The sequence below is a fragment of the Panthera onca genome, chromosome A1 (genome assembly GCF_046562875.1).
Source record: "Panthera onca isolate mPanOnc1 chromosome A1, mPanOnc1 haplotype 2, whole genome shotgun sequence".
In the NCBI taxonomy this organism is placed as follows: domain Eukaryota; kingdom Metazoa; phylum Chordata; class Mammalia; order Carnivora; family Felidae; genus Panthera; species Panthera onca.
Genome location: NC_138339.1, coordinates 120,971,236 through 120,985,036, shown reverse-complemented (window position 1 = coordinate 120,985,036; position 13,801 = coordinate 120,971,236). Strand labels below are relative to the sequence as shown.

At 45.8% G+C, this 13,801-nt stretch overlaps 1 protein-coding gene and 1 long non-coding RNA gene across 6 annotated transcripts in view; one reads left to right on the top strand and one right to left on the bottom strand.

The window, feature by feature from the left end:
• The window catches only part of FGF1 (fibroblast growth factor 1), a 103,711-nt gene that overhangs the window by 12,474 nt on the left and 77,436 nt on the right, over window positions 1-13,801 (bottom strand). For all 5 annotated transcript variants that reach the window (XM_078450043.2, XM_060635858.3, XM_060635861.3 and 2 more), the window contains one exon: window positions 8,870-9,074. In XM_078450043.2, the coding sequence (XP_078306169.1) occupies window positions 8,870-9,038 (169 nt within the window). In that variant the 5' untranslated portion in view covers window positions 9,039-9,074. The remainder of the gene's footprint in view (window positions 1-8,869; window positions 9,075-13,801) is intronic.
• Window positions 1-13,801, top strand: part of LOC132681423 (uncharacterized) — a 339,118-nt gene that overhangs the window by 259,484 nt on the left and 65,833 nt on the right. Inside the window, exons 4-5 of the long non-coding RNA XR_013556851.2 lie at window positions 7,001-7,112; window positions 10,533-10,618. This is a non-coding gene — a long non-coding RNA (uncharacterized LOC132681423). The remainder of the gene's footprint in view (window positions 1-7,000; window positions 7,113-10,532; window positions 10,619-13,801) is intronic.

The window sequence follows — 13,801 nt, the reverse complement described above, 5'->3', positions numbered from 1 at the left end:
CCTATGGATGGGGTAGATGCAAAAAGCTGAAAGTAATGTGTGCTGAAAACAGCACATTGCAAAAGCATATTTCTAGTAAATCCTTGAAGAAATTCTGTAAAAAACACAAAACAATGTGCATAGCTCATGAATATATAGGGAGTAAGATAGGAAAGTGTGCATTAGATTCAGACCAAATTCATACCAGTTGCTGCCATGAGGAGGATGAGAAGAAGGGCCAAGTCTGGGGACTGCTGGTGGGAGGAACTTCTCCTTTGTCCTAGCTCTTCATTTCTTTACAAACACAATTCTTTTTTTTTTTTAATTTGAAAAAAATTGTTTAATGTTTATTCATTTTTGAGAGACAGAGCATGAGCAGGGGAGAGGCACAGAGAGAAAGGGAGACACAGAATCCGAAGCAGGTTCCAGGCTCTGAGCTGTCAGCCCAGAGCCTGATGTGGGGCTCAAACTCATGAACTGGGAGATCATGACCTGAGCCCATGTTGGATGTTTAACCAACTGAGTCACCCAGGTGCCCCAACAAACCTAATTCTGAGGCAAGAACAGCCAGTGGGTGACCCTGGCTCAGTTTGGTTGATGGGGCTGCTGCTGATCGTGGCTCACTCCTTTCTGGAGCAGTAGTTGATGGATGAGGCTCAGCACAATGGGCAAATACTCAGAGCTGGCCAAGATTCCATGCCCCTGATGAGCCCTGCTGTGCCTTACGACCCAGCTCAGGCTTGAGCCAAGCACCATGTAGACCTGAACGTAGGTATCCATGAAGGTGACTCCCTTGACGGTTGACAGGGAGCCAGAAAAGCTGATAAGGCAGGACAGGGCTGAGGGGCCTCTAGGGCCACACATTCTCTGCTCAGTTTCCTTTTCTGCCACATTGCACCAGGTTAACTAACACCTGAGCAAAAGGGAAGGAACACTTTTCTTTATCCCATGCGGGGAATTTAGGACTTGTAGTCTGTAACAGGAAGGTCCTTGGCTCTCACACATCCCAAGGATGAAGGGGCAAGGACTTTTCAAAAAATGGGACAAGTCATTTCATCCATAGAGTATGTATTATTCCATACTTCCAAAATGGGAATAGGAACTTCTGCACTAGTATAAGAAATGGAAGCAGTTCTTAATTAAAAAAATTTTGGGGGGCGCCTGGGTGGCTCAGTCCGTTGAGCGTCCGACTTCGGCTCAGGTCGTGATCTCGCGGTTCGTGAGTTCGAGCCCCGCGTCGGCTCTGTGCTGACAGCTCAGAGCCTGAAGCCTCTTAAGATTCTGTGTCTTTCTCTCTCTCTCTGCCACTCCCCCACTCATGCTCTGTCTCTCAAAAATAAATAAACATTTAAAAAATATTTTTTTAATTTGTTATTTTATTTTATTTATTTATTTTTAAATTTCTTTGTTACGGCCACCAGTTCACACAGCTCCCAGGGCCCGCACAAGCACAGAGGCCCTACCCCTGCCTGGGGCTCTTGCCTTCTCTATCCCCAGCTAGCCTCTTCTCTGCCCCCGCTCGCCAGCAATTTTTTGAAACATACTCTAGAAATACGTTTCTTAGAGAAATTCACATTTATAAAGCATTGTAAAAAATGTCCTAAAAGAAGGTCGTAAATGTTAGCTTGGTGGATTTGTGACCATCATGTCTTCTTTACTAGGAATCCATTAGGGAGTGCTGGTTTGGGAATGGCCTGTTTATCAAAAATAGATGTCAGGGGAGCCTGGGTGGCTCAGTTGGTTAGGCATCTGACTTTGGCTCTGGTCATGAGCTCGTGGTTCATGAATTCGAGCCCCGTGTCCGAATCTGTGCTGACAGCTCAGAGCCTGGAGCCTGCTTCAGATTCTGTGTCTCCCTCTCTCTCTGCTCCTCCCCCACTCATGCTCTCTCCCTCTCTCTCTCTCTCAGGTAATGAATAAACAGAAAAAAAAATGTTTTTTAATACTTAAATGTCATTTCCATCTTCATGGATCATGCTCCTCCCTGCCCTGTGTTTATAGTTTGGACCCCTTCACGGATCTTTACTGGGAGCCTGTGTAAAGATGAACCCAGAGCTTTTGGGTGGATATGCTAGCCCCCAACTAGGCAGTCTGCCTTTTTTTCTGCAGAGCTATATCTCTGGTTTTCTCTTCTCCCCAGTGCCTTCCATTAGCTCTTAGCAGTAGTTTATTTACGTTAGATCCACATGATTCTTACTTTCCAAGAAGAGAAAGACGGAAGAGGTATTAGGAGCCTGCCACTGCCAAGATCAGGGAGCTTTGGGGCACTGCACCATGGTTCCAAGCCCCAAGCCGTCCTGGCATCTTCCTGTCCTGCCCTAGGAAGTTTTATTTTTATTTTAGTTTTCAATTAATTAATTTTAAAATGACATCCAAGTTAGCGTATGGTGCAATAATGATTTTAGGAGTAGAATCCAGTGATTTATCCCCTCCGTATAACACCCAGTGCTAATCCCAGCAAATGTCTTCCTAGGAATTTTTCAAGATAAGATTACAGCTGGTGTGTATGGGAGACAAATGAGTGCAGAGGGAGGTCCTTTCTGCTTTGGTAGCATGTCTGTGGCCTTTAAGCCTGCTTTCCACCTCTGCTCTCCAAAGAGAGGCCAAAAGAGATTACGTGCCTGGTTTATTCTGGGTTGGAGACTTCCCGTCCTCTGCTGTGTTTACCCAAAGTGAGGTCAGCCTCATTCAGAACTCGGTGAGGTTGTTTTATGTCAATGGCATTTATAATTAAAATGTAGCCACAAGCTGGGCCCCCTAAAGCATTAGAGAGAGATGGAGAAGAAAAAGAAATTGAGCTTGTGGAAAAAAAAATTCCAGTGGTCTGGAATATATATATATATATATATATATATATATATATATATATATGAAAAAGACTTTTCTTAGAATGTGTAAAGGTGTCTGCTTCTGCTTTGGGACTGAAAAAAAGGTGCCTGGAAAATTTTGATCTAGTCCATGGACTGTGTGATATTTAAAAAAAAAAAAAAAAGGTTATCTAGAAAAATCTCTTCTGTATAACCAGATAAGGAGTGAGTGGGAGGAGAGGGGCAGGGATCCCTCTGGCATCACATCCCACCAAGATGGGAATACCCCACAGAGGGGAGTTTTTCTGCCCGAAGACCTGCCCTGCTCTCTGGCTTTGGCACCAGGGCCCAGCTCTGCCCACCTTGGTGATTTGAAAGCCGTCTTGACTTTCAGCCCCAGCTGGTGGGGAACAAAGTGCCTTTACCATCAGGTGCCGAGTCATAGTAAACTAGAAACCGGAAGTCTGTACTGCCCCAGTACAAGGAGGCAGGAGGGATTGCACCCTAGAGGAGTCTGCCCTTTCTAAAGGGCTGCAAAGTAGGATTCCTTTGACCGGTGAACTCCCTTAGTGCCTTTAGGATGTGGTTTGATTTATAAATATTTGATTGGCACACACTTTGCTCAGGAACATTTCCATTTGTGTGGTGAGCACTGCCAGTAATCTTGCTCCTCACACAGCCCTCCTGTGTGCTTGGGGAGGCCAGGGGGCGTTGGCCACAGAAGGCAGCAGATTGGGGATGCTCGTGAGCTTATTGTTCTTCTCCAGTTACTGGTGTAGATATTCATCCCATCGGGGAACAAGTCATGTCCCCCTTCGCCTGAGAGGAGACTCCAGCAGAAAGAGCAGAATCAAACATGGAGCCCCTCCTTGCTTTGCCCAAGACAGCACACTCTGCCAGAGAAGTTAGACAGGGCAGGCCTTGCTGGGCCAGGCGCTGGGCACATTTTTCCTACATGCCAGCCCTTGAGAGTTCCAAACCTAGATAGTCCCAGTGACACAGAGATGAAGAAAGGTAAGGTCAAGTAAGGAGGAAGGTCAAGTAAGCCTAGGGGTCAAGTAAGCCAGGAGGAGGGTCAAATAAGCCTAGGGATGATGAGGGTGATAAATAACATTTTTTGAGCACCTACTGTGTGCCTGGCAGTGTGTATAACATTTTTGAGCTTCCTACTTTCCTGTGACATGGGAACTTTTGTCATCCTTGTTTTTAAAATGAAGAAATTGGGGCGCCTGGGTGGCTCAGTCAGTTAAGCGTCCGACTTGAGCTCAGGTCACGATCTCGCGGTCTGTGAGTTCGAGCCCCGCGTTGGGCTCTGGGCTGATGGCTCAGAGCCTGGAGCCTGCTTCCGATTCTGTGTCTCCCTCTCTCTCTGCCCCTCCCCTGTTCATGCTCTGTCTCTCTCTGTCTCAAAAATAAATAAACATTAAAAAAAAAAATTAAAAAAAAAATGAAGAAACTGAGGCATGTGGGGAAGTAACTTCCCCATGGTGACAAGGAACTAGTAGACAGGGACCTACATCTACACCTATCTGACCCACACGACAGGCTTTGCGAATCCAGTATGTTTATTTGATCAGTTTGTGGGGCAAAACCACCATCACGGTATTGATGTCAATGGTGGTAGTGGTATGTGGAAAGAGACTTAGTCTTGGAAGAAGAAGCTATGGATCTGTGACAACCCTTCCCAGTTACTAGCTGGTCACAGGTCCTGTTAACTCAGTGTTTGCAGAGTGATGACAATTCATAACCTGTGGGTTAAGTGGAAATGAACAAATCTAACATAATGCGGGGCCCCTGGGTGGCTCAGTTGGTTAAGGGTCCAATTTGGCTCAGGTCATGATCTCACGGTCTGTGAGTCTGAGCCCCGTATCGGGTTCTGTGCTGACAGCTCAGAGCCTGAGGCCTGCTTGGGATTCTGTGTCTCCCTCTCTGCTCCTCCCCCATTCGTGCTCTGTCTCTCTCTGTCTGTCAAAAATAAATAAATGTAAAAAAAAAAAATTAAAAAAAAGAATCTAACACAATGCCTGGCATATATCACGAGCTCAATAGGTATTTACTGAATATATTGTCAAATTTGAATTTATCTGCCACCAATACAATGCATTCACTCCTCAAATTAATATTTATTGGGCACTATACCAAATGCCATTCAACATACTGGATGCAAAATTGCAGTGTTGAGCTGTAGGAGACAAAGTCCCATCTTCAGGGAGCTCAGTTGGGGAGAAAACCATTCACTAATCACACAAACAAATACAAGGAGATACTCATGGTACAAGGCACTCCTCAAATGTCCTGTGTCTGAAATGGAACCGGTCATCCTTCTCTGTGCCTGTTCCCTCCAGGATCCTCCCTCTCCTGGTGACACCACTCTGCTCATCTTCCAAAGAAAATCGCAGGGAGTCCCCATGGATCTTCCTACAATTTAATGTCCCTTCCCTTGTCTCATGGTCTGCAGCTTTTATTCTGTGCCTGGCTTTCCTAGAATGGCAGTGTAACAGATGTTCACAGCCTATAGTGATGATTGCCTACGACCATGATTTGAGGAGTTGTAATGGGATAAACCAAAAGCATCTTCTCTATGGGCCAGAGATTCCCACCAGTGGGGACAGTTTACTCAGAGCTACATTACACTGGCCTGTGCACAAGCATCCTTTGTAGGTTTATGCCACTCCAAGAAAGGGTTTGTGTCAGGTACTTGGAAATTTACTCTCCTGGAGGTAGGAAGAAGATAAGTTTTGAAAATATCCCAATTTTTTCCCAGGGCAGATCCGCTGAATGGGGACAAAGAGAAGCTATGAAAAGGGCTATTTTTTACCTTGTACAGCTGGAAGGCATATGGTTCTATTTTGTATGATTTATGTAGATTTGTTTCAATATTTGATTGGCTTTTAGAAATATTCTTTCCAATGGAAGTCTTAGAGTATAGCTCTATACCTGTGACCACAGTGTCTAGTCATGTTCAAACTAATGGGAGGGAGTATCTTTGCTAATTATTTAGCCAGGGTCATCCCACTCTGTCCAACCCTGCCTGTCCAGATTGATCAAATTGATTCAGAATAACCCTTGGCATGAAGATGGACTGTGTCAGTACCGCCACTGGGCAGTAGAGGGCGACAGAACCACACCCAGTGGGTATATCCACACCAGGGAGTCCTCTTGCCTGAAGGACTTTTCAGCCTTGTCAGGCACACAAGTGATTTTATTCCCATTCCATGGGTGAGGAAGCTGAGTCTCAATATTTTCCCCAAGATTACACAGTTGGGAACCCTGGAGACATCTAAATTTCTAGACAGGAGAGGATGGTTGGAAGGGTCCTTGGGTTGAGGGACTTGACATTTATTTTGCAGAGCATTTTATGCAAACTGCAGAGAATGGTCATTGTTTAGTACTGCTCCTGACAGCGTGGGAATATGAATCCACGCTTTCTGACTCTAAATCTAGGCCCCCCTAAGTCTCTTCAGAGAGTTATGTGGATTATCCCATTCTTCAGGCATTGACAGGTACAGGGATGGATTTCTGCTTACTCACCCCACGTACTCTGATTTCTGTCCTCCTTAGTCCTTGTTCTTAGTTCTAGAGTAAATAAATAGGCCAACACAACTCTGCATTTTGCCAGAGAGACCTTGAATCAAAACCGGAATCTAGACCATTGGCCTTCCTGGGAGACAATGTTATAGAAGTGATGAAAGGAAGGTCCTCAAATGTTATACTGTATTTCCACATGCTGTGGGTTGAGTATCTGGAAGTCCCAATGACGGTGATGACAACAGCAGCAATAGTGACCGCCGTGTGCTGAGCTGTTACCCTGAGCCACGCACTTAGCCAGCCACTTTCCTTAGATTATCTCATTTTATCCTCCCAAGGAACCTGGGAGGCAAGTAATATTATTCTTATTTTACAAGTGAGAAAAGGGAGGCCAGAAAGCTTACGTAACTAGCCCAAGTTCACTTGGCAAAGAGTCGACCCAGCATTGCCTGGAAGTCGCCCTCCTCACACATGCCTCCCATTTTCTTGTGCTACATTCCAAGGGTTCCTGACATCGTAGGTCAGGCGGCTGAACTCAGAGCACATTCAGAAGTTGTCCCCATGTTACATGCCCAGAATGCAATCCATAATGCTAATGATGGATGACAACAGTGAAGTCGCATGCCATTTGTACTAAAATTCCAGTACTTGGAATAAGTCCTAATTGTTGCATCTTGTTTTCTCAGAATTCAAGATTTCCCAGAAAAGCCAGCCTAACCCTGAGGAATACATCATCATGGTTGTCTTTCCCTTGGGATTCTGAGCACCAGAGAGCATCCCCATTGGTTCAGAAAACGGGTAAGATTTATCAGAAACATTTAAAACCCCAGAGGAATTATGAGGCGCCTGGATGGCTCAGTAGGTTAAGTGTCCGACTCTTGATTTCTGCTCAGGTCATGATCTCATGGTGCGTGGGTTCGAGCCCCATGTTGGGCTCCACGCAGACGGTGCAGAGCCTGCTTGGGGTTCTCTCTCTCTGCCCCTCCCCAACTTGAGCGTGCTTTCTCTCCCTCTCTCTCAAAATAAATAAATAAACTTAAAAAAAAAAAAAAACCCAGAGGAATTAAAACTTCTTTCCCTGTGCTGTGTGGGGCAGATCACGTGAATTCTATAGCTTGCCTCACACAGTGGACTACAGTCTAAGTCCATTTGTTTGCAGTAAATGTTACTTATACATACGTTTGACATACTAAGTAGAGTCTTTTTTGACTCACTCTGGTGCCTCGTTTTCATCAAATATAAGGCATTTGCTAGGCCTATTTGACGACAAACCACCAAAACAAAACCCCTCAAAAATCTAATCCTGCGGGTGCAGGCCTCAACATCAGTTTCCTTACTCTTTATCTCAAGGGTCTGCCTGGTGGTTGGGAAGGAAGAGACAATGCCTTCTGGTCCATAAGTGCTGGCTTCCAACCCCATGACCTTTGCATCTGAGAGTAGCATGAGCACCACTGAGGTGGTCATCTGTGCTTACGGCCTGCAGCCTTTGGCACATATTACATGAATCATGAAGACTCTCTGGTACATAAACCATCACATCAAAGCCAGTATTTTGCATTCTGTTTTAAAGCTAGTTCTGCAGAACCTTACTTTCTACCTGGGCTGTGATTATGCACCTCCTGGTTTCCTCTACGCCTTTCTTCCCTTGATTCACAGTGTGTTTTACCCGTTAGATCGCTGACCCTCTACGCAGGAACTAGGTCTGGCTTTTGGCGTCTCTCCAACAGCTAATGCTTCAGGGATGCTCAGGGAATCCCTGCTAACATCACAGCAGGACGCAGGCACCTAATATCAAACATGCACACCACTCACCGCAAGAAGTACTAAAGCAGAAGGGAAAGATTTTTATCCTTAGATAGTCAGGAAGACTCATTTCTCTAAAGTCATACCTCCATTTATCAGCACCATCCGAGAGCTAAGCTGGCAGGAAAGCCCAGAAGAGATGCTCAGCATTTGGCTTTAGCTGTTCCCACTCTCCAGTTTCTCTAAGGTCTGGAGAATGACTTTACCTCTCCCGGTTACCACAACCACATCTGCATGATCTGCAGAGCGAAAGCTGCATAATTTATGATGTGTAAGACTGTGATTATGAACTAGGATCTCACAAATCAAGCTCAGTGGAAACATAACCTGGAGAGTCCGTTCCCATGAAACTGAGCCCGCGTCTGTGTGTGGGGTTGACTGCCCCTGCCCCAGGTGGCCCTTCCTGTCGTAGAGCAGGCAGGGTCCTAACCGGCCTTGGGGGCCAGGCCTTTCTTCACTAAATTACAGAAACCCCGAAGAGCCGAACACTGGCAGCCACATCTGATCTCAAAGCAGTTGTATGAGGTCAACAGGCCATCCTTTTACGGTCTTGAAATAGGACCCCTTTAGGTAGGCTGTAGCTCTCACAGCTCCTTATTTTCCACACCTAGGCCCTGTGCACATTTATGTCACCCTGCCTGAACAGAACCTTGGAGAAAAGGGTACCCGTACCCAGATATCCTCCCTTCTCGCGTCCTTGACTAAGAAAGACACCAGGAAGGTCTGGGGCTACAAGAGAAATGGGTGCTTACTGTGCTGGTCGCTCCTGTCCCTCGTCCCATCCACTGTGCCATCTGGAAGGATCCTCAGGAAGTGGCCCCCGTTGCTACAGTAGAGGAGTTTGGGTTTCTTGTAATTCCCTGGAGGCAGATTGAACTTCTCCGTCAGGGCCGTGAAGGTTGTGATTTCCCCTTCAGCCATGGCTCAGCGGCTGCTGCTTAGGGTGTGCTTTCAAGGCTGTAAGAAATTAGACAACCCTATAGAGTGTCCCACCAGCCAAGGTGCTGCGTCCCCTTCCGAGACGGGAAGGAGAGCCTCGGGGCACGGGGCCCCTGCTCGGTTAGTAAACCACAAACTGCCCAGGCGATGCCCACAGCAAACGGGTCTGTGCGGTGGGCAGTGGTTAAGGAAGAAAGGTCTCTGGCATGGGAGGGATTTTCAGGACATTTCTTACTTCCCAATTGGCCACGGCTTTGGACAAAGCCATGCATTTTTTAGAACTTCAAATTTAATCATTTGGCCAAGGGAAAAAAAAAAAATAATGTTTTGGTCCCTCCTGATCCACACACATCCTCAAATTAAACACTGAAGTTGTACTAAAATAACACCTGGGTTCTGGCTGAAACCCACAAAAGCCGAGAGGCCGGCACTGAGGTTTTGCTCTCCTCCTCCCACTGTGTGGGCTGGGGACTGCCTGCCCCGTGTACACAGATAGCTCAGATAGCCCGACTGTTCGGGACCTGTAGGAAAAGGTACGGAAGGGCCCTCAGACCGCCCGCAATAGAGACGGCCAAGGGTTCACCTGTAATGGCAAATTCTGGATTTGCTGGTGGGAACAGAACTAGAACCAGGGAACAAACACTTGGGGGTGTTATGCGGGATTTTGAAGGGCAGACACTGTCCCAAAGGAAACTTTATGAGACAGATCTTTTGGAGGTTCTGCCAGTGATTGCCTGCTTCCTCAGGTTTCCATACATTCTCATGTCACATAGAGAAGGTAGGTCTGGCTCTTGTACAAAAGCCAGCTTCATTTTAAGTATTTGTTAATGAGACATACTTAGTGTGACACAGAAACCATCATATTGCACATTATAATCCTCTAAGATTGTGTACACCCACTATAGAGAGACTTATAGTATCAGTGTTAAAACACCCAGTGACATGAATCTAAGTTTTAAAAGGCCAAACTAATAGGGGCGTCTGGGTGGCTCAGTCAGTTAAGCCTCTGACTTCTGCTCAGGTCATGATCTCACAGTTCGTGGGTTCAAGCCCCACGTCAGGCTCTGTGCTGACAGTTCAGAGCCTGGAGCCTGGTCTGGATTCTGTGTCTCCCTCTCTCTCTCTGCCCCTTCCCTGCTCACGCTCTGTCTCTCTTGCTCTCAAAAATAAATTAAGAAGGGGCGCCTGGGTGGCTCAGTCGGTTGAGTGTTCGACTTCAGCTCAGGTCATGATCTCACGGTCCGTGAGTTCGAGCCCTGCGTCAGGCTCTGGGCTGATGGCTCGGAGCCTGGAGCCTGCTTCCGATTCTGTGTCTCCCTCTCTCTCTGTCCCTCCCCCATTCATGCTCTGTCTCTCTCTGTCTCAAAAATAAATAAATGTTAAAAAAAAATTAAAAAAATAAATAAATTAAGAAGATTTTTTTAAAGCCAAACTAATAAACAGAATTTTAAAACATCTACTTGTCCCACCATTTAGAAGAACAAAGCGCTGGTGATTCCAAGGACACACAAGGAAGAGGCGAAAAAGAGCCAGGGAACTAGTGCGGGAACTTCCTTACAAGTGTGAGTAGGTCCTGATTGCACACACTGATTATTGAGTGGCCTCATAATGGTAGTGATCATCATCATTAACATTAACTTGTAATCCGGGCTATAAGGTAACTCCTATAACCTTCATTATTACTCTTTGAGACAGACACTCATTATCCCCATTTTTTTGTAAAATGACACCAGAGCTTATAGACATTCGATGGCCTGTCCCAGGTCAACGCCTACTGGGTGGTGGGAGCTGAGCCTCAAAAGGGGTGTGTTGAAACAAAGCCATCATTTGCCCCTAACACCAGGAAAAGGTGAAGTGACTTCACTGATATTGCAGTGTCATTGCCAGAAGTGGGATTTTTACCCACAGTCTGGCACATACATCTGCCCCCATGAGTTCATTATTCATTACGTTATTCGTTTGTGATCCAGATATTGGCTATCACCACCAACACCCTCCACTTTTGTCCCTGTCAACCTTACAGTGGGACTCCAGGCATCTCCTCATTTCCCAGGAGACCCTACATCACCAGGGAACACCGTGAACTTCGCGGAAGGCCTGCCAGCCTCCCGCATCCCCTGAAGTAACCATCCATCCATCCATCCATCCATCCCCAGAGCAACCTCATAGAGTTGCTCATGTGGAAGGCAATTCCATCATAAATTGAGACAACAATTTGAGTAATTGGTCCTGGTGACTTTGGAATTGGGGTTCATGCTGGAAGCATCTCATTGTTTCTTTTGCTCCAGGCATTTTAACATCTGTGGTACGTGTCTTCCAGTCTGTACTCACGTGAGCTCGTTACTGTCCCCACTTCCAGCCATGGTTTGCCGTCCCTCTGAGTACCCCCGAAGGGAATTTTGCATACACTATATAAACTATGTTTAAAGTCAGGCCATCTGAAATATCCTCTTCACATGTGACGAAACTCTGTCCAGCTCATTTCAGATAATACAGTAACAGATTGAAAATGTTACTTACATCCACAGACTTTATCTCCCGTGGCACCTTGCTTTTGCTTCCCAAACCCACATTCTCTCTTCCAAACCCTTCTTATTCATCCACAAGCCTCTACATCTCTGGGCCTACCTCTGTCTCTCTCCCTCTCACGTCTCTCTGTCTTTTTCTGCTCAGCCCTTCTTCACCCAGCTTCTTAATCTCCCTCTCATTCCACTCGCTTCTGGATCCCCTTTTGATAGAAAGCTCTTTAGCTCTTTCCAGGTTTGACATCCTCACCCATCACCTCTCCATTGACATGCAATGGTGATCAGTTCCCCGTTCCTTCAAGTACAGCCAAGAGATAAAAAAGATTTCTTTGTTCCTTTTCTCCCCGCAAGCACTTGCTAAGTTGTCTACTTAATTTGGTACAGGAGAAAATAATTATATACTGGTGGATATATATTTGCCATTTAACTGTACAAATAGCCATTCATGTTGTCAGTCTTCGGGGGATGGACTTTTGTTTCTTGTTGTCCCTGGGTTTCCTCAAGTGGAGGTCTCCATGGGCCCCTGACTGTGCATCAGGTGCAAGTGAAGGATGGCTTCCCTTCTAGATCCAGCACTGGCGGGGAGTCTCCGTTAAGTTGTTGTCTAAGTGTTGGGTATAGATTTGGCTGTATCCATTTGCATTTGTGCTTCCAGCCCTTTGGGATGAACGGGAACAGATACAGCAGAAGGCTCCTGTGGGTAGAGGCAGCAGCCGTGGCCAAGGATTGTCCCATGCTCATGTGCTCATGTGTGTATAAGCCACGCAGCATAGACTTCACCACTGTGGAGCTCTCCCCAGATTAGCAACCTCGGCCAGAGACCAGCAGGCCCTCAGGTGTCCCTTCCTTTCCATCACAGTGCCATCTGCTGTTATAAAGCCACGATTCTGCTCTTTGCCTGCTCCCCCCCGACCCCCACCACCAGTAAGAGGGACAGTAGTGGGGGTGGCTGTACTAACTTCAGATTGCTCCCATGACCCTGCAGTTCACATCCATATCTGGAAACCTGAAGGGAGGACATGTTAACTCCTGAAAATAAGCTTTGAGTCAACCTGAGGCTGATAGTCTGTGGCAGTGGGATCTTTGAATGAGCTGAAACATACAAAAAGTAAAATCTCTTTTTGTTGCTGAAGGAAACCCCAGAGGCACAAAAACGCCTTATTTATTTATTTATTTATTTATTTATTTATGTATTTATTGGCTCTATTTACAATTTACCTACATTTGAGGCAGTCGTTAGTCCTAATTTCCTTGCCTCTTCAGGATTTGTTAGAAGATAGGGATAAAAGAAATCTATGACATGATAAAACCATTAAGCAACAGCCTTCGTGGGCCCTTGGGGGTTTTCACAAATTGCTCTAATAAATGAGTCCATTAACTACATGAAATCAGGCATTAAGCCTGATGGAAATTTATAAATTCTGCTTCTTGTTATTATTCTCTTTTTGTTGGCTGTCAGGGGTATATCTGTGTATATTTGTTGGGACATGGAAAAAATCAAGCCCAGTGGGCTTCTTGTCATCGCTGTGTGCTAAGCCCAGCCCTTTGAGATTCGGGGCACTGGTGAGACTTAGGGGAAAAGCTGGAAGATTCTCTTGACTTATCAGTGACACCAAAGTAAGGGCAACACGAAGCGTATTAGAACATCCGTGGTAAGGCTGGCATATTTTGTCAGCTGTAACCACTCAAAGAGAACCTAAACTGACACATGTCTGAAAGGTTAATAATCTTTCACAGTATTCATAACAGCACTTAGAAAAATGTGATGTGACCTATAGGAGATGTGAGTCACTGGTTATGTTGAACTAGTTGAAGCCTGGTGTGGTCTAGGTCAGCTGCCACTGAATGCTGTGTTTAAAATAATTTTTCAATTGGAATGAAAATAGAAGTTTTCATTCTCTCTCATATTTGGGAGAAATTGGTTAAGCTCTTTCCTCCATCATTTAAGCCACAAACGTAGCAGAGGGGATGAAGGAGGTAAAGGTAAGCTATGGTTATGTAAGAGAGAATCCAGGCCATTTCAGACTCAGTTCTCAGCTCATCAAGAGTTGTTGAAGGGACACTTATCAAGTCCCCGATTTAGGAGACATGTGTGTTCAGTTCGGCCCTGGAAACTAAACTAACAGGAAAAATTTAGGGTTCTAAGGATCCAGGAAAGGCAGTTGTGGGGAAGAGCAGATAGAGAGGGAGACACAGAATCTGAAACAGGCTCCGGGCTCT